General features: G+C 33.6%; 1 protein-coding gene across 3 annotated transcripts in view; it reads left to right on the plus strand.

The window, feature by feature from the left end:
* LOC114331506 (corticotropin-releasing factor-binding protein) overlaps positions 1-26,433 on the plus strand; it is a 553,233-nt gene that overhangs the window by 213,621 nt on the left and 313,179 nt on the right. For all 3 annotated transcript variants that reach the window (XM_050648639.1, XM_050648641.1, XM_050648640.1), the window contains one exon: positions 2,770-2,881. In XM_050648639.1, the coding sequence (XP_050504596.1) occupies positions 2,770-2,881 (112 nt within the window). The remainder of the gene's footprint in view (positions 1-2,769; positions 2,882-26,433) is intronic.

Raw genomic sequence — 26,433 nt, forward strand, 5'->3', positions numbered from 1 at the left:
AAAGTACAGTTGGCATTGTTTGAAATATTCCTATTTCCTTTTTTTAAATCAGAAGAAATGCTGCTCAAATTAAAACTACCCAACATTTTCGGAAGCGAATGAAGTTGTTCTTACGTTAATGGCACTCCCAATAATGTTTGAAACATTTTTCTTATTGCTCATACTCTCTTCAACGTAACCAGTTGCCACAGCTGCCGATATTCATCCTACATCGCACAAATGAAGATGTGAATTGTGAAGATGTAACGCACATTTTTTGCAAGTGACAAAGATACCAACGGTACCACCTTCAAACATAAATACGTAATGTCCGGTACATCAGTGAAAAGCTTCCGCAAATTATCTTCCTTGAATACATACGCCTTATTTGCCACGTCATCCTTGTTAATTGCATTCATGAATGCCATGCACTTTCACAAATGATTTTAAATCGACTTCTTCTTTTCTTCATGTACCGTGTCCTTTCAGAACGTTGGTTACCATCATAGCTATCTTAATTTTATTCACTGCCACCCTAAATAGCATGCTTGTATCAACACCATACCAATCTCGCAAGTTCTTCAACCATGAGGTTCTTCTTCGTCCTGGTCTGCGTTTGCCTGCTATTTTTCCTTGCATAATCTTTTGTAGCAACCTCTCATTACATGTCCGAAGTACTCCAGCTTTCTCTGATTGATGCTTTTTATGATCTCAGTAGTATTGCTGAGACGTTCTATTATTATGGAGTTTCGAATCTTCTCCACCCAGGAAACTTTTAAAATTCTTCTATAGCACCACATTTCGAAAGCCTCAAGGCGATTTACATCGATTTTATTCACAGTCCAGGACTCGACACCATAAAGTAAGACCGAGAACACATAGCAGCGAAGTAGGCGGATCCTAATCCTAAATGCCAATTTAAGGTCTCTGTTACATAACACTTTGGACATCCTTCTAAAAGCGGCTCTAGCCTGCTCTACCCTAGATCTAATTTCGCCGTGACTTTCTGCGTTACAATTTAGTTGCTGTCCAAGGTACACGATTTTATCAACTTGCTCAAGTTTGGTATTATTTACATATATAGACGGTTTTATATGCTGCTTTATTACGAGTATTTTGGTTTTCCGTATGTTCAGATCCAGACCTGCCTCCCTACAACTCTCAACGACACTATCAAGTAGTGTTTGCAGATCTTCTTGACTAGAAGCTAGGAGTACTGTATCGTCCGCATATCGCAAATTATTGATGACTTCACCGTTCACAAGTATTCCTTCTTGTTTTTCAGAAAGAGCTTTTTTGAAAATTATTTCGGAGTAAACGTTGAAAAGCAGTGGTGACAAGAGGCATCCCTGCCGTACTCCTCTTTTAATATTAAGAGCCGCTGATTCCAAACCATCTACTAAAACTGATGTTGTTTGATTCCAATATAAATTTGCAATTATTCGAACATATCTGCTGTCCAAGCCTATGTCTTTTAGAGCTTCGATCAATATAGAGCGCTTAACACGATCAAATGCCTTTTGGAAGTCAATAAAACAACAGTATTTGTCTACATATATATATCTCGACATCTTTGAGCAAGTACGTTCATTCCAAACAATGCCTCTCTCGTTCCAAACCCGTTACGGAAACTAAACTGTGTGTCATCCAGGTATTCCTCGCATTTATTGTAGATACGACCATGTATTACCTTCAGAAAAATTTTCAATAAATGGTTTAACAAACTGATGGTTATATAATCAGCACAGGTTTTTGCTGTTGTCTTCTTAAGTAGAGCTATAAACAGTGAATTAGACCAGCCATTAGGAAGTTGTCTGCTGGTCTAAATGGTATTGAAAAACGATGTTATAGCCTCTATAGCATTGCTATCATTTATAAGCTTGTATATTTCAGTTGGAGTTTCATCAGGACCAGTCGCTCTGCTATCTTTTGATGATTGTATGGCTTTTATTACCTCAGAGCGTGTTAATAGGGGTCCGTCGCAGTTAGTAATATCGGGTGGTGAACTACTCCTATCGTCTTCGAATAGATTCGTAACGTAATTTTCCCATTCTTTAAGTTTGTCCTCTACTCCAAATATTACTTTACCATGTTCATCTTGTAGCAATGCAGTTTGTTGTTTATTGAAGATACCAGCCGCTTCTTTCACTTTTTTATACATGTTAAACCTGTCATATTTGTTTTCAAGTTCTTCAATATCTTGACACTGTTTGGCTAGATATTGACTCTTTGCTTCTCGTATTTTGCGTCGAATTTCTTTTTGTATGCTGTTATAAAGTGTTTCGTTGTTTTTCGCTAATCGCCGTTGTTCCATCAAATCCAATATGTCTTCTGTCATCCAAGCCTGCTTTTTTAGCTTTGACCTACCTTTAAATCGACCCCTTTGTTTATCCTCAACATATTTTGCAATTTCGAATCGATACCCCACATATAGAAATTATTTGTTTCAAATAATTTATTCTTTAGATTGAGGCAAAACAAAAATTCGTCAATTTAGATTGGTTTGATCTGCAAACAATACGACTTTTGAGAAAATTAGTAACACAACTCCTTTAAGAATTTATAGATTGTTTTTTTACACCTCTCTAGGTAACCGTATCGCGTTTCCAATATTCTCACTCAGTGGCCTATTTCACACAGAAAGGCCTTTTTATAAAAACTTCAAAGCATCTTCGAACCAATAAGTAAATGTTTGTTGTGTAAAACGATGTATTGAGAATTTCCTTTGAACGGAAAATCTATGCATCTCACGCTGGATTCCATTTAAGTGTCACATCTCATTCTTTTCAGATTGGACGTCCCGGTCAGGGTTTTATGAACTTGCGGGGCATACTTCCTACGAGCAATGATTTTACGAAACCAATAAGGACTAAAAGGACTATTGAGGAACATCATGTTACGGGTAAGTGAGTTATTAGATTTTTGTAAACTTACGGAAGCGAGTTGTTCCAATAACCGAGATATTTCGATTCAACTGATATTTTCCACCGTTATTAGATTACTATTTTTTTAAGTTTAGGTTATTCACCTTATATCACACAAACTGATATTTAAAACACCATTTTGTATCCTACCAGATTAAAAACAATGGAGAACCCTCTCTGGTAACACCAGAGAGGGTTCTCCAGAGATACGCAAGCCATGCGGATTCTGAGACTATAGGAAGATGAGGGAATATTACTATTTATAATAACTACAGATATAACTCTACCGAACACATCAACAAGACGACGAAATGAGACCAGCACGGAAATTAATAAAAAATGTTTGATCAAAAATAATGCCAAAAATAACAATTTCAGAGGTAACTACAGCATTGGAAAACATGAAAAGCTGCAGGAGAAGATAGGATTACCACAGATATTATATAAGAAGGAGGTAAGAAACTCATTGCAATTATTGTAGCTAAGCTTATAGACAGTTGTTTACACCATGGGAAAGTCCCTAAGAGCTGGAACAACTCTAAAGTAATCTTATTACACAAGAAAGGTGATAATAGAAAGTTGGAAAACTACAGGTCCATCAGTCTACTGTTACACATCTTTAAATTACTTATGAAAGTCATAACTACCCAACTAACAATGAAATTAGATGAATACCAACCATATGAACAGGCAGGTTTTAGAAAAGGCTATTCAACTTCCGATCACCTCTTAACCCTTAAACGCCCAACCTTTTTTAGGTTCCATGTACGCCCAAGGGTGGGTAAAAAATGTCCACCTGGAAAATAGCTAATATATTTATTGAGAGTTGTTGGAAATGGATTAAACTTAAGGATCTTATGCTTAATAAACACAGCATCTTGTAAAATATTAATATAAACAATTTAGAAACCTTACAACAAAATTACAATGTACATCAAAATTAACATACCAGTAACAGCCAGTAATGCAAATTTGTCGATTTTCTCCATATTCTTTCTTTCTGCCTCCTCATTGGCGAATAATTATGTCGATTATGTAATTATATGTCGATAATTATATGGATTATGTTCCTACCAACGAGAAATTATATAGAAACCTTTAGTAACAAGTTTTACCAAGGGTGTACTTTTTATGCCTACCCATATTTAACTCAAGCTATTACTTTTATTTTCAAAAATATCGGTAGATACAATTTAACATCCGATAAAAGGCTGTCTTTTTAACAATAAATAATTTTTGGAAAATGTTTAAACACGCAATAAGTATGTTACAAGGGAATACGCATTAGGTGGACATTTTTTACCCACCCTTGGGCGTTTAAGGGTTAACCACAAGCAGTGGTTAATAGCTGTCTATACTAAATGAAAAATGTAACAAATACAAGTTTCCAGTTTTTATAGCGTTTGTAGACTACGAAAAAGCTTTCGACAAATTATAGAATAGACAGCAGATATATTAACTTAATAAACGAAACTATGAACCAAGCTACAGCTACATACTACCTAAATGAAAATGAATACACGAACCCGGTCCCATGAAACAGGGGAGTCAAACAGGGAGACACTCTATTACCCAAACTGTTCACCTTAGTTTTGGAGGACATGTTTAAAAATCTAAATTGGAAACATATATAAGGGAATAAACATCAATGGCCGCTACCTCAGTAATCTACGATTTTCGGATGACATAATCCTGATAGCTCTGACCTGCAAGAACTGCAAACCATGCTTTCAGAACTACACACAGAATCTTCTAAAATAGGACTGAAAATGAATTTAAACAAAAAAAAGTCATGCACTCCGAAGAAACCGTGACAATAATAAACGACAAAGTTGTAGAAAAAGTTGAAGAATATAATATAGATTTAGGACAAAAAATATTACTAAATAGGGAAACTCAAACGGAAGAAATAAAAAGAAGAAGAAAGTTAGCATAGGCAGCATTCGGTAACTGAACTATATACATGGAAATCAGCAAATTTAACTACATCTTAGATCTAAAGTTTTTGATGCATGCATTATTCCGATATTAACATATGCGGCACAAACATGGACAATCACAAAAAAGAATATGAACATACTCAGAGTCACTCAACACGCGATGGGAAGAGCAATGCTTGGCATATCCCTTCATCATTATCATCATCCAGCCTTTTGCATCCAAAGTTGAATATAGGCCTCCACTAATTTCTTCCAGTTTTGTCGATCTTATGCTTTCTGCAACCAATTCCCAGCAATCGTTTTGACGTCGTCTGTCCATCGTGTAGGTGGTCTACCTCTACTTCTTCTGTCTTCTCTTGGTCTCCACACTGTAATTTTTTGGGTCCATTTGGGTTCATTCTAGCTACATGGCCAGCTCAATTCCATTTCAGCTATTTTGCTCACTCTATGACATCTGTGACACCTGTCTTTCTTCTGATTTCTTCGTTTCTGACCCTATCTCTGAGAGTCAGTCCAAGTAGTGACCGTTTCATTCTTCTTTGGGCCACTCTAAGTTTCGTTGCTCTGGCCTCAGTTAACGATGAAGTTTCGACGCCGCAAGTCATGACTGCAAGCACACATTGGTTGAACGTCTTCCTTTTCAAATAATTTGGCAAGTTGCTCTTAAAGATGTCTGATAGAGCTCCATATGCGGCCCATGCTAAGGTGACCCTTCTCTGTAATTCAGCAGTTTGATTGTCCCTGGCAATTTGTATTTCATGCTCTTAGTATCTATATTTATGAACCAATCCTATTTCGTTGACGTCGACTTTTAGATTTTCGCTTGGTACCAGATTTGTCATGTATTTTGTCTTTCCAAAATTTATGTTTAAACCAACTTTTTTACAGGCGGCATCTAACTCAGTGAGCATAGTTCTAATCTCTTTTAAGTTGTCTGTTATAAGAACTATGTCGTCTGCGAATCGTAGGTGGGAGAGCCTTTCACCGTCGACATTTATTCCTTTGGTGTCCCACTCCAATTGTTTGAAAGTATTTTCAAGTACTGCCGTAAAGAATTTGGGAGATAACGTGTCTCCCTGTCTAATTCCTCTTTTGATTTTGATAGATTTGCTAACTTTGTGTAGTCGGACGGTCATGGTTGCATTATTGTATATGTTCTCTATCAGTTTGGAGTACCGATAATCTATACGACTTTCCTCCAATGCTCTCATTAAGCTGTTAATTTCTATCGTATCAAATGCTTTGCGAAAGTCTACAAAAGCCAGGGCCAATGGTCGGTTGTAGTAGATAGATTTTTCTATAATTCCTTTTATGCAGTGTAGGTGGTCGTTAGTGCCAAAGTTTTTCCTAAAACCCGCCTGTTCTCTAGATTGGTAAAAATCCAATTTTGTTTCCAGTATATTTGTTATTATTCTTGTGAATAACTTGTAGAGGTGGTCTAATAGACTTATGGGCCGGTAATTCTCGAGGTCTGTTGGATCGCCCTTTTTGTGTAATAAGATGGTAAGTCCACTGTGACATCTTGTAGGTGTTTCACTTTGGTGCAGACATAAGTTGACAGAATTTATGTTGTTTAAAAGTCTGTCTCCTCCAATCTTTACGGTTTCTATAAAGATATTGTCTTCTCCCGGAGCTGTATTTCTTTTCATTTTCTCAATGCGTTCCTGATTTCGTCTGTTGATATATCAAGCATCAATTCCGATCCGTGGTTGACAAACCTTTTTCCTGAATCTTCTAGTGGCTCATCATAGTTTTGTTGGCTGTTGTATAGTTCTGTATAGAAGCCTTCTACTACCCTTAATAATTCATCTCTGTTGATGGTAATAGTTCCATCTCTATCCTTTAATTTTGTTATTTCTTTTTTTCCATTGTCAATTGTCTTCTTAGAACTTTGAGGCTCTTGTTATCTTCAATTGTTTGTTGAATTTGTTCGTTTTTATATTTTCGGTTGTCCGTCCTAATAGATTTTTGTATCCTTTTACTTATCTCTCTAAGTTCATGGTGTTCTTTACTTCTATTACTTTGCAATTTTTCTCCACTCTTCCATTAATGCTTGTGTTTGGGGGCTTATTCTTTTGTTATGTGATGTCTTTTGGCAGTGTATGTTCTGGCTCTCTTCTATATCTTCTATTATAATGTCATTAAGGGTATTAACATTTAGGTCTGTATTTTTATCGCTTTCGAGAATGCTGTTGATATGTTCTTTAAATGCATTTATATTTTTAGGCTCGGTCTAGGTAGTTGTGGACTTCTTTTTGATCATGCGGTATCTCTCTTTCCCAAGGTCTATTTCTATCGAGGCTTTTACCGGGTGGGCACGTTTTCGACGCTAAAGTACCTGAGGGTCTTAAAAGTACCCGTGTTTTGGACGCTGCCAGAAAGTAAAGTTAGGACCGAAGGGTTGGGTCTTCCTCCTTTGGGTCTTTTAAATTTAGCGTCCAAATCATGCACATCCAACGGGTTGTATAAATTCCACTGATGTAGAGTAAGAGGTAGAATAGGATTTATTCGGTGAGACATTCTGTATAGTAACATCTGATGACATATTGATAATTTATTTACGGTACTACCGAAATTAATTACTTTCGTTTCCCGCAAAAACAAACTGGTAATTTGTTTGTAATCCATAAACCTGTGTCTATTTACAATAACTCATGTACTAGACAGGAATATAAACTAATAGTGAATATGGAAAAGGATGCAAAAATTGAAAAGTTTTCCGACTACTTATTGGACAACTACATTGGCGACCACGCAACATTTCCGCCGGAGATGTGGGCTTAATCTCTAGAATTTTATTACCTGACTTTCTATTTACATTTCATTTAGACCCAGCGTCCAAATCATGTATGCAGAAACAGGTAATTTTATTTTTCAGCGTCGAATTTTAAATTTAGCGTCCAAATCATGCACGCCCCTTTTACCAATCTTTGGTCGCTACCTGTTGAAAACTGGTTTAGAACTGTAATGTCTTTAAAGATTTGCTTCTTGTCGGTGATTATAAAATCGATTTCGTTCCTAGTCTTTCCATTTGGGCTCTGCCACGTCCATCTACGATGTTCTTTTTTGTAGAAGAAGCTGTTAATTTGGAATAGATTTTTCTCCAGCAGGAAACTAAGTAAAGATAATCACCTATGGACAGGAAAACGAACACATGGATAAGACAAAAACCAAAGTCACCGATGTGGTACAAAAATCATTAAAATTGAAATGGGAATACGCTGGACATGTAGCTGGGAGCGATCTAAACAAATGTTACAGAACAATTCTAACCTGGAGACCATACCAATACAAAAGTCCCAGAGGCAGATTTCCTATGAGATGGACAGATGATCTGAAACAAACTGCCGGGAAAAATTGGCTACAAGTAGCGTACAACAAAAAACAATGGAAAGGAAGACTTGAAAAGGCTTATGTCTAGATGTGGACGTGAATGGCTAGACGAAGAAGAATAAGAAGGAGGAGGAGCACTCCCGAATCATAACTATTTAAAATGCATATAGATTTTAAATCCCAAATCATAATTTCCAAAGTTTATATAGTAGCATTTAACATGTCTTTGTTTGTTTATTTCTACTGCATCTTGATTGTAAATTTAGTATAGTGATAAGTCTAAGTATACTCGTATTGATATTAAGTCTAAGTATATTGATGTAAGCATAGGCGTGCGCAGCATGTTTCTAACTTACATTCTTACTTCTACTTATATTATGTAAGTATATAATACTGATGTAATTACTCAAACAGTAGAAGAGAACAAAGGTTTAAAGATAAGTTAAAAGAGAACTCACTCAAGAGACAAAGACGGAAAGGCAATAACAGACAAACAAAATATTCCGAAAATAACTAGAAATTTTATACAGACCTTTATACCAGCCACAGGCCACAAAACAATTTTCCGATATGAGTAAGAACTCACGAAAGTAAGTAAGAACGAAACACGAATTAAAACCACACACGAGCTCACGGAAGAAATCAAAATCAATGCAGGCATTAGACAAGGGGACAGCCTCAGTCTATGCCTATTTAATTTAATAATGGATGAAGTTATATGTAGTGTTAGCATAATGAATCAGGGATACAAAATGGGTAACCGAACCATGAAAATACTTTGCTACGCAGATGATGCAATCTTAATAGCCCAAAACGAAGATGACTTACAACGCCTACTACAAAAATTCAAAATACCCGCCAAAAAGTATAACCTGACACTATCCAAAGAGAAAACCCAATCGATGGTAATATCCAGGAACCCAATCAGATGTAAATTAGTAGTGGACGACCATATAATCGAACAGGTAATGGATTGTAGATACTTAGGTGTGGAAATATCTAGCGACAGGCATCTGTGATAAGAATCAAAAGAGCAGGCAACGAAAGCAGCGAGAATATCTGGTTTCCTGAGGGATATAATCTGGCGGAAGGAATAAATATATGAGCACCGAAAGCAAAGTCCGCATTTATAAAACATGTGTTATATCCCTACTGACATACGCAGCTGAGACAAGGGCCGAAACAACAAAGACCAAACAAATAATGAGAACAACAGAGATGAAAACCCTAAGATCCTTAAGAGGTATCACACTCAGAGATAGAATACGAAACGAAGACACATTGAGAGAGAGGCGTTCAAGACGTAGTGAGATGGACAAGAGCACGACGACGCAAGTGGAGAGACCACGTAGATCGGATGGACCCTAAACGTATGGCGCATTGGGCGAAAACACAGAAGCCCAACACCAAGGAAGGACCATAAAAGAGGACCATTCTCCATAGGAAGACCCAAAAAACGATGGTACGAGAGTTGGAGCTCCGGATCGCAGCAAAGACTGTAACAGAAGAAAGAGGACATAGTCCTATTACAAGAAGAAGAAGAAGAAGAAGAAGAAGAAGAAGAAGAAGAGTAAGAACTCTCACAAATCAGGGATCTGAAGATCTTTTACCCATTAGAGTGTCAGAAGTAAGAGCAGTTTTAAAGGAAATGAAGAACCGTCGGCGTCGATCGCCTAGTGTTGATGGACTCATTATTGAGGCAATAAAAACAGGAGGCGTAATTCTTTTGATTTTTGCGGCAATCATCCATATGTTGTCATTTTAGAAGCTTCACTAGTCTCATATGGAATCAATCCGTCGCGCTTCGTTGCTGTCACCATTAAATTCCATTTTTTTTAAACGAATAGCGAAAACACTTTGGGATTTTATACGACGAGTGCTGTCATAAAGAAAATACAAGTTGATATTATAATTAACGCCGCCTAGGTAGATATTCGAAAGCGGTCCAAAAGTAAAAAATAGTTCAAAAGTAAAAAAAAATCGCCCCGAAAATCGTTGATTTCGGTACGACTTCTATAAAGAATACCAAGTTTCTTGTATAAAGCTGACTTCTATAAAGCTGACTTCGATTTAATAAATCATACAGAAAGTTTAGATATCGGGACGGCTGCAGAAAAACTACTCCATCCATCCAATGGCACTACAGCCCAAATCGAGCCTTGGCCTCCTTCAATAAGCTTCTCCAATCATTTCGATTTACCGCTGTTCTTTTCCATGAACGCGTTCCCAGAAAGTTCCTGACATCCTCATCGACTTTGTCTTCCCATCTCTTTTTAGGTCTTCCAACAGGTCTTCTTCCCTGCATTCAGCAATTTTCTGGGGATTCTATTCTCATGCATGCGGACCACGTGCCCTGCCCACCGTAATCTTTGCAGTTTAGTGTGTTGTGCTAGAGTTGGTTCGCTATATTGCTCGTATATTTCTCTATTATACCTAATTCGCCAGTTGTTATTTTCACTTATTGGTCCCAGTATCCTACGTAATACTTTTCTTTTAAACACATCTAATGCATTGGCAGATTTCTGTGTCACCAGCCATGTTTCGCAGCCATAACTTACTATGGGCCTGATTATTGTTTTATATACCCGGAGTTTTGTTTTCCAGTGTACGTCTCGCGATTTGAATATGTGGCCCATCGCGAAATAGGCTTTATTTGCCAGCACAAGCCTTCTATTTATTTCCGGTTCTTCTTCATTGCTTGCAACCAGATCCATTCCTAGGTACGTGAATATATTCACATGTTCTATATCGTCAATAAAGTGTTGTTGCGCCGGTCTATTTGATCTGGTTTGTATGAGTAGTTTTGTTTTATTTGTGTTTATTGCTAGCCCTACTGCTTCTGCACTCTGTTTCAACTCAACATAGGTTTCTTCCGCTGCATTCATTGTTCTGCTCATTATGTTTATATCATCCGCGTATGCTGCTAATTGGGTAGATTTGTTTGTAAGTATGTTATTTCCATTCACCGTCAACCGTCTAATTACATATTCAAGCACAAGATTAAAAAGCGTTGCAGCCAGTCCGTCGCCTTGTTTCAGTCCTTGCGTTATCGTAAACGCATCAGTGATCTGTCCTTGAATACATACTTGTGCTTCTGTTTCTGTGATTGTCATTTGCACTAGTCGTATTAATTTTGATGGTATGCCAATTTCTTCCAATATATTAGGTAGAATTGTTCTATCTATTGAATCATAGGCTTGTTTAAAATCTACAGAGAAATTGTAAACGTCCATGTCATATTCCCATGCTTTGGCTAAGAAAAACTACTCAATTCGCATAATTTATTCACTTGCAAAATAACAGTAAACTAGACGGTTCTGAATTGAAATATTTACAACATAAACAAATATTTCTCATATCAAATGAGAAAATAAACTAAACAATATCGTTTCCGTATCACAGAGAAAAAGAGTTCGGGTAGCAACTATTCGAGTACATTGAAGTGTTTATAGAGGCTCTGAAAATTCGATTTGAGAAAGGATTTTTTGGTCAATAAGGAAAGCATATCGAATAAAATAAAAAATTCTGGAAAAACATGTTTTTCATTTCAAAGGAAGTTTACTTATCAAACCACCGAGTAGCTGATCCTTTGTATTTCTTACTTTAAATCTTATTACAGTATTTACAGTAGAGTGCAGGGTAATAAGGATTTTCTCGGGTAACTCAAAGATCCAGGTAGCTGACTACTTTTTTAGTTATTGTAGACCTATAGGAAGAAAACCTACCTGTTTACTGCCTAGAGTTCCCGTCCGTTTTTTCATTATTAACAATTAAGTGCAAAAATCGCTATTTTTTCGATTTTTTGCACTCCATTAAAAAACTAAATAGTTGATATAAAATTACAAAATTTAGTTTTTTAGAACATTGAAAACCTTCAAATGCCGATTTTTGAAAGTTAAAAAGTTAATTTGTTGCTACGCAATCTGCAAAATAAGTGAAAATCGTTATTTGTTAATAACTTTTATTAAAACTACCTTAGAACTTTAATGTTTTACCCAAAGTTGGACACTGGGGTATATTAACAAACCTTCAAAATTTGAGACTGATCCATTAATTAGTTTAAGGGTTATTCTGTTTGTTTATCCCAGAGACCTTTATTTTGCAATAAGATAAGTCAGAAAATAATGAATATAGAGCAATTGTGAGTATGCCAAATGAAAGTAGAAGAGCGATAATATCAAAATTTATTAAGAAAAGATAAAAAAATGATTAATATAATCAAAAATCCTAATGCCAAATTATTAAAATTTTGTAGTTTATAAATTTATAAACATTTTAGAATAACTTTAAAAATGTTGTCAGTAGAAACGATCTTTTTATATATTCGAAAAGATCGTATTTTAACACGAATTTTCGAACAAAAAAAAATTAGTCTGGGCTCATTTGGGACAAAGTAGCCCTATGTTTTTTTTAATTCACAGCTAATTTGTATATATAATCAAGGAATCTCATTAATGCCATTTTAAAGAAGGGGATTTGTATTTTTTCCTAAAAAATTTGCAAAAACATTATACCTTCACAGCGCCCTCTACGATTTTTCAAAAATATAGTGCAAACGATTACTAGGGGGAACCTACAAATCCAGCGAGTTAAAATACCAAAAAAGCAATTTCAAACGAATATAATTTGCTATATCTCCGGATCAGTTCAATGGATTTTGATCTTTCTTGTTTTAATTGGTATGTAATTTTTACGTACATTACAAATATGCCATTTATTTATAAATTTATTAATTAATAAACAGTTAATTTGTTTAAACAATTCTTGAAAAAATATATTTTTTACAAAAATCTATTTTTTTAATCATAGTATCATTACAGAAAAAGTTAAAGTACACTTTAATAAATAAATGATTTTTATTAGATAATTATTTATTGACGATAATTTATTTATTAAAGTATACCCTAACTTTTTATATGATTAATAGGGATAGTATGATTAACATCATGGGTTTTTGGGAAAAAATTATTTTTTCAAAAATTGTTTAAACAAATTAGACTGTTTATTAATTAATAAATCTCTAGACAAATTAGGTTTTTGTAATGTACAGATAAATTACATACAAATTAAAAATAGAACGATCAAAATATATTAAGTAGATCCCGAGATATAGAAAATAATAATAGTTTTAAGTTTCTTTTTTTAGTTTTTGAACTCGTGCATTTGTCGGCTCCCAGCTCCACCTTCACTTACCACGACAAGTCACCAGTTAACTACATTTTTAAAAATTCGTGTAAGATACCAGATTTTCTAATATGTAAAATGACCTTTTCTACAGACAATATTTTTAAAGTTATTCTAAATGATTTTAAACTACAAAATTTCACAAATTTGTCATTAGATTTTTGACTATATTATATAAGCTTTTTATCTTTTTTAGTACATTTTGATAGTATCAGTTTTCTACTTTCATCTGGCATATTCAGAATTGCCTTATCTTCATTATTTTCTGTCTTATGTTATTGCAAAATAAAGGTCTCTGGGATAAACAATTAGAATAACTCTTAAACTAATTAATGAATCGGTCTCAAATTTTGAGGGTTTGTTAAGTACCCCAATACCCAACTTTAGGTGAAAAACTAAAGTTCTAAGGTAGTTTTAGTAAAAGTTATTAACAAATAACAATTTTAACTTATTTTGCAGTTTGCGTAGCAATAAATTAACTTTTTAACTTTCAGAAATCGGCATTGGGAGGTTTTTTAATGTTCTAAAAAATTAAATTATGTAATTTTATGTCAACTATTTATCTTTTGAAAGGGGTTCAACAAATCGAAAAAATCGCGATTTTTGCACTAAATTGTTAATAATTAAAAAACGGACGCGAACTCTAGGCAGGAAACAGGTAGGTTTTCATCCTATAGGTATACAATAACTAAAAAAGTAATCAGCTACCTGGATCTTTGAGTGTCCCGAACATGGTCTATTTCTAGCTTATTATCCTGGTCTATTACGAACTTCGCATTTTCAACGAAGATTTTCTTTTGGTTTATAAACTCGCAAAGTCTATTCGTTAGGCATTGGTTGTTTTTGTTTTGTTTTTGTAACATATAATGTGTAATTTTTAATTTTAATTTTAATTATGATAATTGTTATAATATGTACTTTAGATTTATACAATCTCTCTTTTTTTACTTTTACATGACGTTATTTGCTCAAATATGTAAAAATTTTGTGCAAATAAAAATTATTCTATTCTATTCAATTGTTCGTTCGTGCGACCCCGCAATATCTGAAACCAATCTACCGATGGATTCTCATGTAGTTTTGTTTCCTGAATCCAAATCTGCAAAATACATTTCAATATCTCGAACCATCTTCAAGATAACCGACCTCAAATTTGAGAATTAAGTTGTGACGTCATAATCCTTCCAGTATATTATTTGTTTCGGCTGACACAAGTAAACGTCAGATGGAAATGTCAAATAATTTTTTTTTACTTATTAATGTAGACAAGGTGAAAACGGCGGGTTCGTTGGAAATAATATTCCCATGAGATTTTTTTGCATAATCACAGTCGTGAGACATCCCAGAATAAGGTTCAAGAAGTCGCCACGCCAAAAATGGTTCAAATTTTTCAAACCAAATTGCAAAAATCAATGTTTTCGGCCCAGACAATTTTTTTTAGATATTTCGGACCATTCGAGAGAAAAAAGGTCTCTTGTAATTTTTCTCTAAAGTTGATAGTTTTCGAGTTATAAGCAATTTAAAATTTGAAAAAAGAGAAAATGGCCATTTTTAAGACTTAATAACTCGGTAAAAAATTAATATTATGAAAGTCAGAAAGTGACTAAATCAAATTTACTACATGACCCTGAACAAATGTGTCATTAATATAAGCTGTTATTTTTAATTATTAATAATGAGCGGTAACATCGGTAACAATGGCATCTCTTTCGCACTCATCATGGACGGCCGCATAATACGTGCATGGCGCTCATTATTGTTATTTAAAAATATCAGCTTAGTAATCAAATATTGACAAAAATTTCTTCAGTATTTTGTAAGAGGGGCTTTAAACTTTGATTTAGTCACTTTCTGAGTTTCATAGTTATAAATTTTAACCGAATTATTACGCCTTGAAAATCGCCATTTTTCGTTTTTTTAAATTTTAAAATGCTTTTACCTCGAAAACGATCAACTTTAGAGAAAAATAGAGAGAAATTTTTTATCCAGAATGGTCCAAAAAACCTAAAAAAATTGTCCGGGCCAAAAATATTGATTTTTTGCAATTTGATAAAAAAAAATTGTTAAAAAAATCTTTGGACCACTTTTCGTGTGGACGACTTCTTGAATATTATTCTGGAATGTCTCACGAATGTGATTATGCAAAAAAATCTCATGGGAATATTTTCTCCAAAGTACCCGCCGTTTTCGCCTTGTCTAATGTTAATGTAATGTTAAATGCCAGCTTACCATTTTTTCTTTGAGATGTCCTATGTACCTAATTTCTGGATAATTTTATGATTTATTGATTATATGTACCGGGTGTCCTAATAAGAATGGCTTTCGGCCATATCTCAGGAACCGTTTATAGTACAGCTTTGAGAAAAAAATATTTTTAACAAAAGTTGCCTTGTGAAAAGCCTGGAAATTATTTTCATAATTGTGGGTTCACCGCTAGAGGGCGTAATTGAATATCAAAAATTAAAAAATCAAAATTTTGCAAAATTTGCCGAATGAAAGGGCATTGGAAATTCGATCATCGTATTCTTCATAAAATTCTGCGCATATTTGATTTCACAAGATTAAGTCTACCTTTGCAAATAAGAGGTAGGGGTGAGTAGGAACCTTGTTATGAAAAAATGACTGTAAGTCCGGTTCTGCTAAATCGAATTTTGCAAACTTGATCCTGTTGAAAACAGCTCTTTTGCGTCAATGTATGAGTTATAATTTCAAAACAGTCTATTAAGTAATATGCCAGCTAGGAGGCATTATTTAATTATTTTCAGAAATCTACTTTTCTTTGGAAAATATTAATTACGAGTATGCATTTTTAATCCTGTATTACAAAATTAGATCAAATTAGCAACAGAATATCGAAAACCGTATGTCAATACCTTTTTTCTATCTCGAGATATCTTAAAAAACGTGTAAATTTTAAACCTAACCGTTACTGTCACCGGTAAACGAAGTTAAGGAAAGGTAGTGTGATGTGGAAAAACAAAGAAACATTTTCCAAATCTCAACGTATATAATTAATTTAAACAACAATAAGACAAACAACACTATAAAATATAACAAAGAAATAAAAACAACCACTTAGTGACGACTTAAATTTTCAAATTATTGCTTATCATTTTTGATTCAAGCATTTACTCTTTCAAGAGTAGATTGAACAGCAGTCTCAATTTCTGCTCTCGAAATGCTTTGAATGGGGTTTCGTATTCTCTGGATCTTTTTTTTTCTCGATTAGGCCTATCTGCAAAAACAAGGTCTTTAATCCGTCCCCATACCTAAATATAAGTGAAATACCAAACCGTCCCCACACCAAACAGTCAAATCTGGTAATAGTCAGATAATTGGACCCTTTCTTTTCGCTAATGCTATTATTGGTGAACGCTATCTAATTTTTTAAGGAATGAATTGCCTCTTCTTCTGGATGATGCACCGCTAGTAGTTCGTAGGTCCATGTTGTACAGCACGACGGTTGTCCCGCGCATTTTTCCAGAGTAGTAAGGGTTTTTTAGATGACTCATTCGCTGATAGGTGGATAGGAAGTGGAAGCCTATTTTTTGGCTAGCCAGATCACCAGATTTAACTGTTTTAGACTTTTATTTATGGGGGCGGATTAAAGATCTTGATTTGCCGCTAGGCCCACTACTCGAGAAAACATTATCCAGAGAGTAGGAAACTCCGTGCAAAGCTTTGCGAGAGCAGAAATTGAGACTGCTGTTTAATATATTCTTAAAGAGTAAATACTTACATCGAAAATTATGGGCCATAATTTGAACATTTAAGTCGTCACTAAGTAGTTGTTTTTATTTTTTTTTTATATTTTATAGTGTTGTTTGTTCTATTGTTGTTTTAATTAATACACGTTGACATCTAAAAAATGTTTCGTTGTTTTTCCACAGCACCCTACCTTTCCTTAATTTCGTTTACCGGTGACAGTTATGTTTAAAATTTACACGTTTGTTAAGATATCTTGAGATATAAAAAAGGTATCGACATACGGTTTTCGATATTCTGTTGCTATTTGATCTAATTATGTAATACAGGATGAAAAACGCATACTTGTATTTAGTGTTTTCCAAAGAAAACTAGATTTCTGAAAATAATTAAATAACGCCTCCTAGCTGGCATATTACTTAATAGGCTGTTTCGAAATTATAACTCTTACATTGAATAGAAAGAGCTGTTTTGAACAAGACCTAGTTTGCAAAATTCGATTTAGCAGAACCGGACTTACAGCCATTTTATCATAACAAGGGTCCAACTCACCACCACATATTATTTGCAAAGATAGACTTAAACTTGTGAAATCAAATATGCGCAGAATTTTATGAAGAATACGATGATCGGATTTCCAGTGCCCTTTCGTTAGGCAAATTTTGTAAAATATTGATTTTTTAATTTTTGAGTTTCAATTACGCCCTCTAGCGATGAACCTACAATAATGAAAATAATTTCCAGGCTTTTCCCGAGTCAACTTTTGTTATAAATATTTTTTTCTCAAACCTGTACTATAAACAATTCCTAAGATAGGGCCTAGAGCCATTCTTATTGGATCACCCGGTACATATACACTGCGAGGCATAAGTTAAGGATATATAAAATATATGCTTATTTTCATAGTTGATTTTTTCGTGAATGGATTAACGAATTTCGCTAATATTTTTTTTATTATTTTAGATACTTCTTTAGTATTTACCCACATAATACGTTCTTTAACCTTCCGATGACCAACCTTTTTTTGTTACACGGATGACCAAGGGGGGAAAATAACCCAGGCCAAAAATTTCAAAAATGACAATTAACAAAAAAATTAAGTTTTTTTTTAATTTTTTTTGGCATGGACTTTATGTCATTCAGCCAGTCACAACATGAGTATTAGTGTCATGTGTAGTGTGTATGTTGAGTAAGTGTCTTGTTACTTTGCAAAGTCGACGTCATTAGCGTAAAACTACTTGGAATTACACATAATACACGGTATTTTACTAAACATCAACTTCAGAATATATTTTTTATTCGTAAAATATAGGGAATTTTTTTTATTTCAAAATATGAGGATATCTAGAATGATATTAAAGTCAAATGAAAAATAATGAGTTAAAAATTAAAAATACTTTTGAATTTATTAAAGAAAAACATAAGCTGGGGTCACAATTTCCCCCGCTTGGTCATCCGAAGGTTAACGGTAAAATATTGTAAAAGCTCTAAATTTTAAAGAACCGCTTGTATTTACATGAAATTTGGCATACGCATAGATAACAAGTCAAACAAAAAAGTGATATTGTGCCGATGTGTGCTTTTGCCCTGGAGGTGGGTTTTACCCCTTCTCGCGAAAAAAATATACGTACAAAGTAAGTCCGGAAATGGGTCAATTAGCTAATTTTAAATAACTTTTTTTTTATAGAGTTTTTGCATTAAGTCAATACTTTTCGAGTTACTTACGGGTAAATATGTCCATTTTTCAACAAAATAACCACGCTTTTAAAAGGTTTTTAGCAAATAACTCAAAAAGTAAGTATGTTGTCGAAAAAATATTCTTATCAATAATATAGTCTATAAAAAACGTAAAAAAAACGGTGTATATATTAGGTCTCTATACCAACTTATAGCTAATGAAAAATAGGTTCATATTCGTCAAATTCCAAATGGAATACTTTATCGTGAAATAACAAAAACAAAAAAATAAAGCACCTTTTGGGGAAAACGTATTATAACTTATTTAAACTGTTTAAAAAAGCTCATTTTGGTTTTATAAAAGAAATGTCTAGCATCAAAAGTAAACAAGTTATGCTGAAACTAAAGTTAGTCCTTTTTTGGTAAAAAGATCGGGAAAATCACCTCCTAATTAGTATCTCAAATGAACTAAATCGTTACCACTTCACAAGTTTCTTTACTCGTGTATGTATTGTTTATATGATCTGTAAGTTTCATCGGTTCAAAGTCCTTATTTTTGAAAGGATTGTGGTTAAAATGTGTTGAACGAGTCACTGATCACGAGTGTATGTAAACTTAGAAACACCAAATCTTAATCAATTTTTGTCTTACAGAAATACAAAAAAATACAAGATATTCAGAAAAGCAATGCTAATTTTTTCGTTTTTTGAGATTCTTGGTATCGCTAACAATTTTTAAGTTATTTTGAAAAAAAAATATGTTTTTCAAAATTAAAATTTAAAAATTTTACTTTAAAACCAAATTTTTTCAAAAATAAGCACTTCGAATCGATGAAACTTACAGATCATATAGACACAACATAAGTAAAATAATTTGTGAAGCGGTAACGATTAATTTCATTTAAGTTGCTAATTAGGGGTGATCTTCCTGATTTTTTTTGTCAAAACAAAAGGGAACAACTTTATTTTGGGCGTAACTTGCTTACATTTGATGCTATAAACTTGTTATAATAACAAAAATATAACAGAAATAAGACATTTTCAGATTTTTCAAACATCTAAAAAAAAATTATAATGAGTTTTCTCCAAAAATAGCTTTATTTCTTTCATATTTCACGTTGAAATATTCCATTTAAAATTTGGCGAGTATAAACCTATTTTTAATGGGCTCTAACTCTGGTTCTACGAGGTCCAGAAACCTCAAGCCTACACCATTTCTTTTTTACTTTTTTACAGGCTATATTTTTGCTAAGAATATTTTTTTGACATCATACTTACTTTTTGAATTATTTGCAAAAAACCGTCTAAACACGTGGCTATTTTGTTCAAAATGAACATACTATTCACTCGGAAATAACTATAAAAGTGTTGACTTGGCAAAGAAGCTCTATAAAACAAAAATTACTTAAAATTAGTCAGTTTATCCGTTTCCGGTATTATTTTGGACATATATTTTTTAAGCCCCAAGAGAAAGTGAAAATCACCCCAAAAGCAAAAGCACACATCGGCACAATATCACTTTTTTCTTTAACATTTTAGTTATAGACCAGTAAGGATCTGTGAAAAAACGTCTATTTTTGGATGTGAAAGGTGGCATTTGGATTTTTGCAGATGAAGTTAGGTGACACCTTCAGTAATAATAATTGACTTATGCCTCTTCTCAAATATGCCCGGAACATTAATAAAAAAATTAAAATATTTAAAAATTTCGAAAAATGTCGATTTTTTTCTGTTTTCTTTGCTTATAATTTTAAAACGATTCGTTTTGGAACAAAGTCGTACAAAAATAAAATAAAGATAACTGAATTTTGTACGATATACGACTGGTCAAAAATGTCTTAACGTATTACCTTTTCTGCAATATAGCAATAAATACAAAATAAGGGGGCAAAATACGCCTGTTGTTATTCAATGTTTTTAACCACTTTGGTGGCACTTAGAACCTTTGTAGTTCGTTTAGGAAATTTTTTGTAACATACTTAAACCGTGTACCAAATTTCATAATAGATTTTGCATAATAAATTTGCCAATCTAAATATTTTTAAAAAAGTTCAAATTTTTTAAAATCTTTCTAAACAAAAAGTAGAGCATTTCGAAGTTGTCTAATTTTTTTACATATAAAGAGGTGCTCTACCTATCTAACACACTTTACAGAATTAAAATCGGATTATTTAAGGGGACTCAGCAATGTTTTAAACTTATAAATAATTTTTTGGCTTATAAACAAATAGCTTTGTTTAACAATAAAAAATTAATTTTTAGCACTGCAAATAATTAAAACCGGTATGATTTGACTCAAACTTTCAAATGCTGTCAGAAGAATTGCTATTTTATTTTTTAATCAAAAGTTATTCGCGGTCAAAAATAGCAATTTTTCGAATTTTTTAAAGTTCCACTGCTTTTCTCTCGAAAACTGTGTATCCTACGAAAAAACTTGTAAGAACATTTTTTGCTTAGAATTACCCAAAAAATATAAAAAAATGTTTTATTTTGCGAAAAATCGATGTTATGTAATTTCTTAAGTTCTTTGTTTATAACAACCTTATCGAAATCCGAACTGTTACCCAAAAAAGTCGTGTTCTACGGGTCAAAAAATACATAAAAATGTTGAGTAAGGTTTTTAAGCGAATTAGGAAGATTCCAAGTTTAACCTAAGTGATGGAAAATCATTGAATAAAGATAGGCTTGTTTTGCCCCCTTATTTTATATTTATTGCTATGTTGCAGCAAGGGTGATAAATTAAGACATTTTTAACCAATTGTATCTGATAGAAAATTTAATTATATTTGTTTTATTCCTATACGACTTTGTTCCAAAATGAATCGTTTTAATGTTATAAGCAAAAAAATTAGAAAAAAAAACGAAATTTTTTGAAATTTTTAAATACTGTATTTTTTTATTGATGGTCCGGGCATATTTGAGAAGGAGCATAAATCAATTATTATTACCAAAGTTATCATCTAACTTTATCTACAAAAATCTGAATGCCACCTCTCACATCCACCTAAAAACAGATCCTTACTGGTCTATTATTTTAGTCAATCCAAATTTAAAATTTACAGCAAAAACTGTGAAAGAATGTATTAGCAGTTGTGCAATAATTTACTTAAACTTCTTTTTTGTACTGACACAGGGTGGAAGAAAAGAAATGTTTTTCTTATGTTAAGTTTTAAACACCTGTAGGGAGAACGAGGTACAAATCTGAGTATGGACTGAAATCGTATTGTAGTCTTATGTTTTGTGAACATTTTATTTTTTGAATCTCCCTGATATCTTTAGAAACAAAGGAAATAAGTGGTTTTACTCCTTAACATCTGTCTTAACTGAAACAAAAGTAAATTAACAATAAAAATTAACAGTTAACAAAACTTTAAAAACATAAAGGCACATAACGTAAACAGTTCTTATCGACACTTATATAAGAGTTATTTGTCGACAAGGTAAGCGGTATTCACAGCGCAACATAAGGGAGACGAGATTGTTTCATGGAGGGTCTGTGATGATTTGGTGAGGAATTTCCCTGAAAGTAATACAGAGTTGGTGTCTACGTGGAGGCTCTTTGAATATCGAGAGGTTTATTACTCATATTCTTTTTCATTGAACACTCTTTTCTTTTCGTACTATATATAGATATAGGAAATATTATCATCTTAGTGGCATGATAAGACATGGCCTCCTCACGTATCGCAGTCGTCAGTTAAAACATATGTTAAAGACTTAAACCGTCTAGTTTCTTTGTTATTAAAAATATCAGAGGAATTAAAAAATTAAAGGTTCATAAAATACGAGACAACAATATTAGTCCGTTCTTTAACGGCAAAATATTGCAAAACCTCTATATTTTAAAGAACAGCTTGGATTGACATTAAATTTGGCATACACATAGCTAACAAGTCAAAGAAAAAAAGTGATATGGTGCTGATGTGTGCTTTTGCCCTGGCGGTGGTTTTCATTCCATTTTGTGGGTGAAAAAATATTCGTCCAAAGTTTTTTTTTATTTAAACAATATAAATGCACCTAATCTACAAGATTAATCAGTATTTTTTCTTTAACCTAATTTCCCTAAAAATGTTTGTAAACTAGATATCACCTGGTCCATCCTAGCTTTTTTTTACATGAAATGTCCACTTCTTTGTTGTGGCTACACAGCACAGCACTGACTCTGCTTTTCACTAATTGCTCACGTAATTGTTGTGGCTACAATACAATGCACAACACTAACAAGCCCGGCACAACTTCACACATTACACGAGCTCGAACGGTTTAGTCCTCTTGAGCCTTCGCATCTGGGGTTCGTTGACAAGAAGCTGAAGTGCTTCATGGTTGAGATGCTTATGGAGCCTGTCTTCATATCTCCTGGCGACTTTCTTAATTTCATTTGGAATAGATTCGATTTTAAGATCTCTACGCAAATCGTCGTTCCGAACATACTAGGGAGCACATACAATATTCCTTAATATTCGGTTCTGGAGCGTTTCTAAATTTCGGTAATTACTTTTTTTGGTACAGCCCCATAATTGTAGGCCATAGCTCCACACCGGTTTCAATATCTGTTGGTAAATTAGTACTTTGTTCTGGATGGAAAGTTGAGAGTACCTACCTATTAGCCAATATATATTTTTGTACTTTATCTTCATCTGTTCAGTTTTCTTTCTAACCTGCTCCTTCCATTTTAGTTTGACGTCGAGATTTAAACCCAGCTATTTAGATGTTTTTTTATTAGGAACAACGTTGTTGTTTAGGATAATTGGAAGATTATTGATTTTCTTGTTAGTGAAGTTAATATGAACTGACTTCTGTTCATTAAACTTTATACGCCATTTTTTGGACCAGCCTTCTATGCCATTAATTGCATTTTGTAAGTTAATCGTAGATTCCTCTATAGTTGCTCCTATTATCATGACTGCTGTATCATCAGCAAATGTGGCCAGTCGGATGTTTTCCCTCTCCGGAATGTCAGATGTGTACAAAAGGTATAGTATTGGTCCAAGAACGCTACCTTGTGAAACCCCTGCATTTATTTGCTTTAACTCAGAGTACTCGTTTTCCATTTTAACTCTAAATGTTCGCTGGTGTAGGTATGACTTCAATATTTCAACGAGTTGCATTGGAAATATTTTCTTTAGCTTCATTCACAGACCGTCGTGCCATACTTTGTCAAATGCTTTTGCGATATCCAGGAATACTGCCGAACAAATTTTGTCCCCTTCCAGTGCTTTTTCTATTTCAGTTACTATTCGATGGATCTGGTCAATTGTGGAGTGTTTATCAAGAAATCCAAATTGATGAGTTGGAATAATATTTTTTTGTTCAGTTATATGGTTCATTCTTCGTAGTAGTAATTTTTCAAACACCTTTGAGATTATGGATGGTAAGGAGATTGGCCTGAATGGTGTTAATTCATGGTTATCTTGCCCTACTTTTGGTATCATTATAACCTCTGCAGTTTTCCAAAGGATGGGAACATATCTAAGCCTAAAGGATGCATTTATTAGTGTAGTAAGCTTTACTACGGCTTTTCTAGGTAATTTTTTTAGTATCTCACCATTGATCAGGTCAAACCCAGGCGATTTTTTTGTATTGATGTTTTTGATTAATTTTTGAACTTCTTTTGTAGTAGTCAGTTGTATGTTAACAGAATCAAAAGCTACTGGTTCATCGTCTACATGAGTTTCCCCAGGGTTTGGCTGAAATATGTTTTCTAAATAATCAACGAACGCATCCACTTTCTCTTTGGGATTTCTTGCCCATATTCTGTTTTCTTTTCGTAAAGGAGGTACATGCTGAACTGGCTTATTTATCTTTTTGGCTGCCTTCCAAAAGGAGTAATCGGTGCATTCATCATCAGTTAGTTCTCTCAGGTACTTATTGATTGATTCGTTTTTAATTTTCGAGATTTCCCTTTGCAGCTGTTCTGTGAGCCTATTTAGTTTATTTTTATTTTCTGTAATTCGAGTTCTTTGCCATATCTTCCGAGCCTTTCTTTTTCCTGTATCAAGTCTCTAATTTCTTTGGGGTAATTGTTTTCTACTCTTTTTCTTTGGATTATAGGTCTGTTGTTCCACGCTGCCTGCTGGATGTTTATCATAAATAGCTCCGTTTCTTTTTCCAATTGTTCTATCGTTTGAATAAATCCATTGAACTCAATTTTCTCATTAATTTCTGATTGGAAGTTTACCCAGTCCGTAAACTTATTGGTCAACGCGGGTTTCATTTCAGTGGTAACAATTTGCTCACTAATTGTTAGTAGAATTGGAGAGTGGTCAGATATAAGCTCCTCTACATCCACTACTTTTATAAAATTTGTTGCTACACCTCTGGATATGAAAAAATCTAGGAGGTCTGGGATTCTGTTTGCATCACTTGGCCAGTAAGTTTGTTTCCCAGTAGAGTGCCATCTACAATTGTGTCCGGTCACAACATGCTGCAATTCTTTACCTTTAGGTGTTGAGAGTCTGGAGCCCCAACAGGTATTTTTTGCATTAAAGTCTGCGCCAATTATGTATTTTTCACCCAAAGTTGACAAGAAGTTAGCATAGTCTTCTCTATTGAGGTTATTTCTAGGAGGGAAATATGCAGCTGCAATGTTAAGTGTGTATTTCTTAGTTTTAACATTGATAAAGGCACATTGTATTTCTTCGGTTTCAATTTTTTCAAGTTCCCAGTGAAGAATACTATTCTTAACAGCGACAGCAGCTCCGCCTCTGGCTGAATTTTGTGGACGTATGGCATGATAGATTTGTTAACCTTGTAGCTTAATAAATGATTGTCTAGTTAGATGTGTTTCTGCAATTAGGCATATGTCTATTTTTTGTGTTTGTAGGATTACTAATAACTCTTGCTGGTGTTGTAAGAGTCCATTTGTATTACATTGGAGTATCCTAAGGTCCGGGGTCATTATAGTCTTATTAGGATCGGCTTCTGATATTTTCAAGTCTGTCCAGATTCGTCACTTTGGTCCGGAAATGGATAAACTGACTAATTTTAAGTAACTTTTGTTCTATAGAGTTTTTTCACTAAGTCAATACTTTTCGAGTTATTTGCCAGTAAATTTCTTCATTTTTTCAACAAAATAACCACGCTTTTAGACGGTTTTTCGCAAATAACTCAAATAGTAAGTATTTTATCGAAAAAAAATTCTTAGCAAAAATATAGCCTGTAAAAAATTTAAAAAAATGGTGTATATACCACGTCTCTGTACCTAGTAGAAGCAGAGTTTTAGCTAATGAAAAATAGGTTCATATTCGTCAAATTCCAAATGGAATATTTTAACGTGAAATAACCAAAAATGAAGCACATTTCGGGGAAAACTTATTACAACTTATTTAAAGTGTTTAAAAAAAGCTTCATTTTCGTCTGATAAAAAAAATCTCTAGCGTCAAAAGTAAACAAGTTACGCTCAAAATAAAGTTAGTCCCTTTTTTTGGCAAAAAAATCGAGAAAATCACCCCCTAATTAGTATCTCAAATGAACTTAATTGTTACGACTTCACAAGTTTTTTTGACTCGTGTATGTATTGTTTATATAATCTGTAAGTTTCATCGGTTCAAAGTCATTATTTTTGAAAGGGCTGTAGTTAAAAGGGGTTGAACGAGTCACTGATCACGAATGTATGCAAATTTAAAAACACCAAATCTTAATCAATTTTTGTCTAACAGAAAAACAAAAAATACATGATATTCAGAAAAGCAA

The sequence above is a fragment of the Diabrotica virgifera genome, chromosome 4 (assembly GCF_917563875.1).
Source record: "Diabrotica virgifera virgifera chromosome 4, PGI_DIABVI_V3a".
NCBI lineage: Eukaryota > Metazoa > Arthropoda > Insecta > Coleoptera > Chrysomelidae > Diabrotica > Diabrotica virgifera.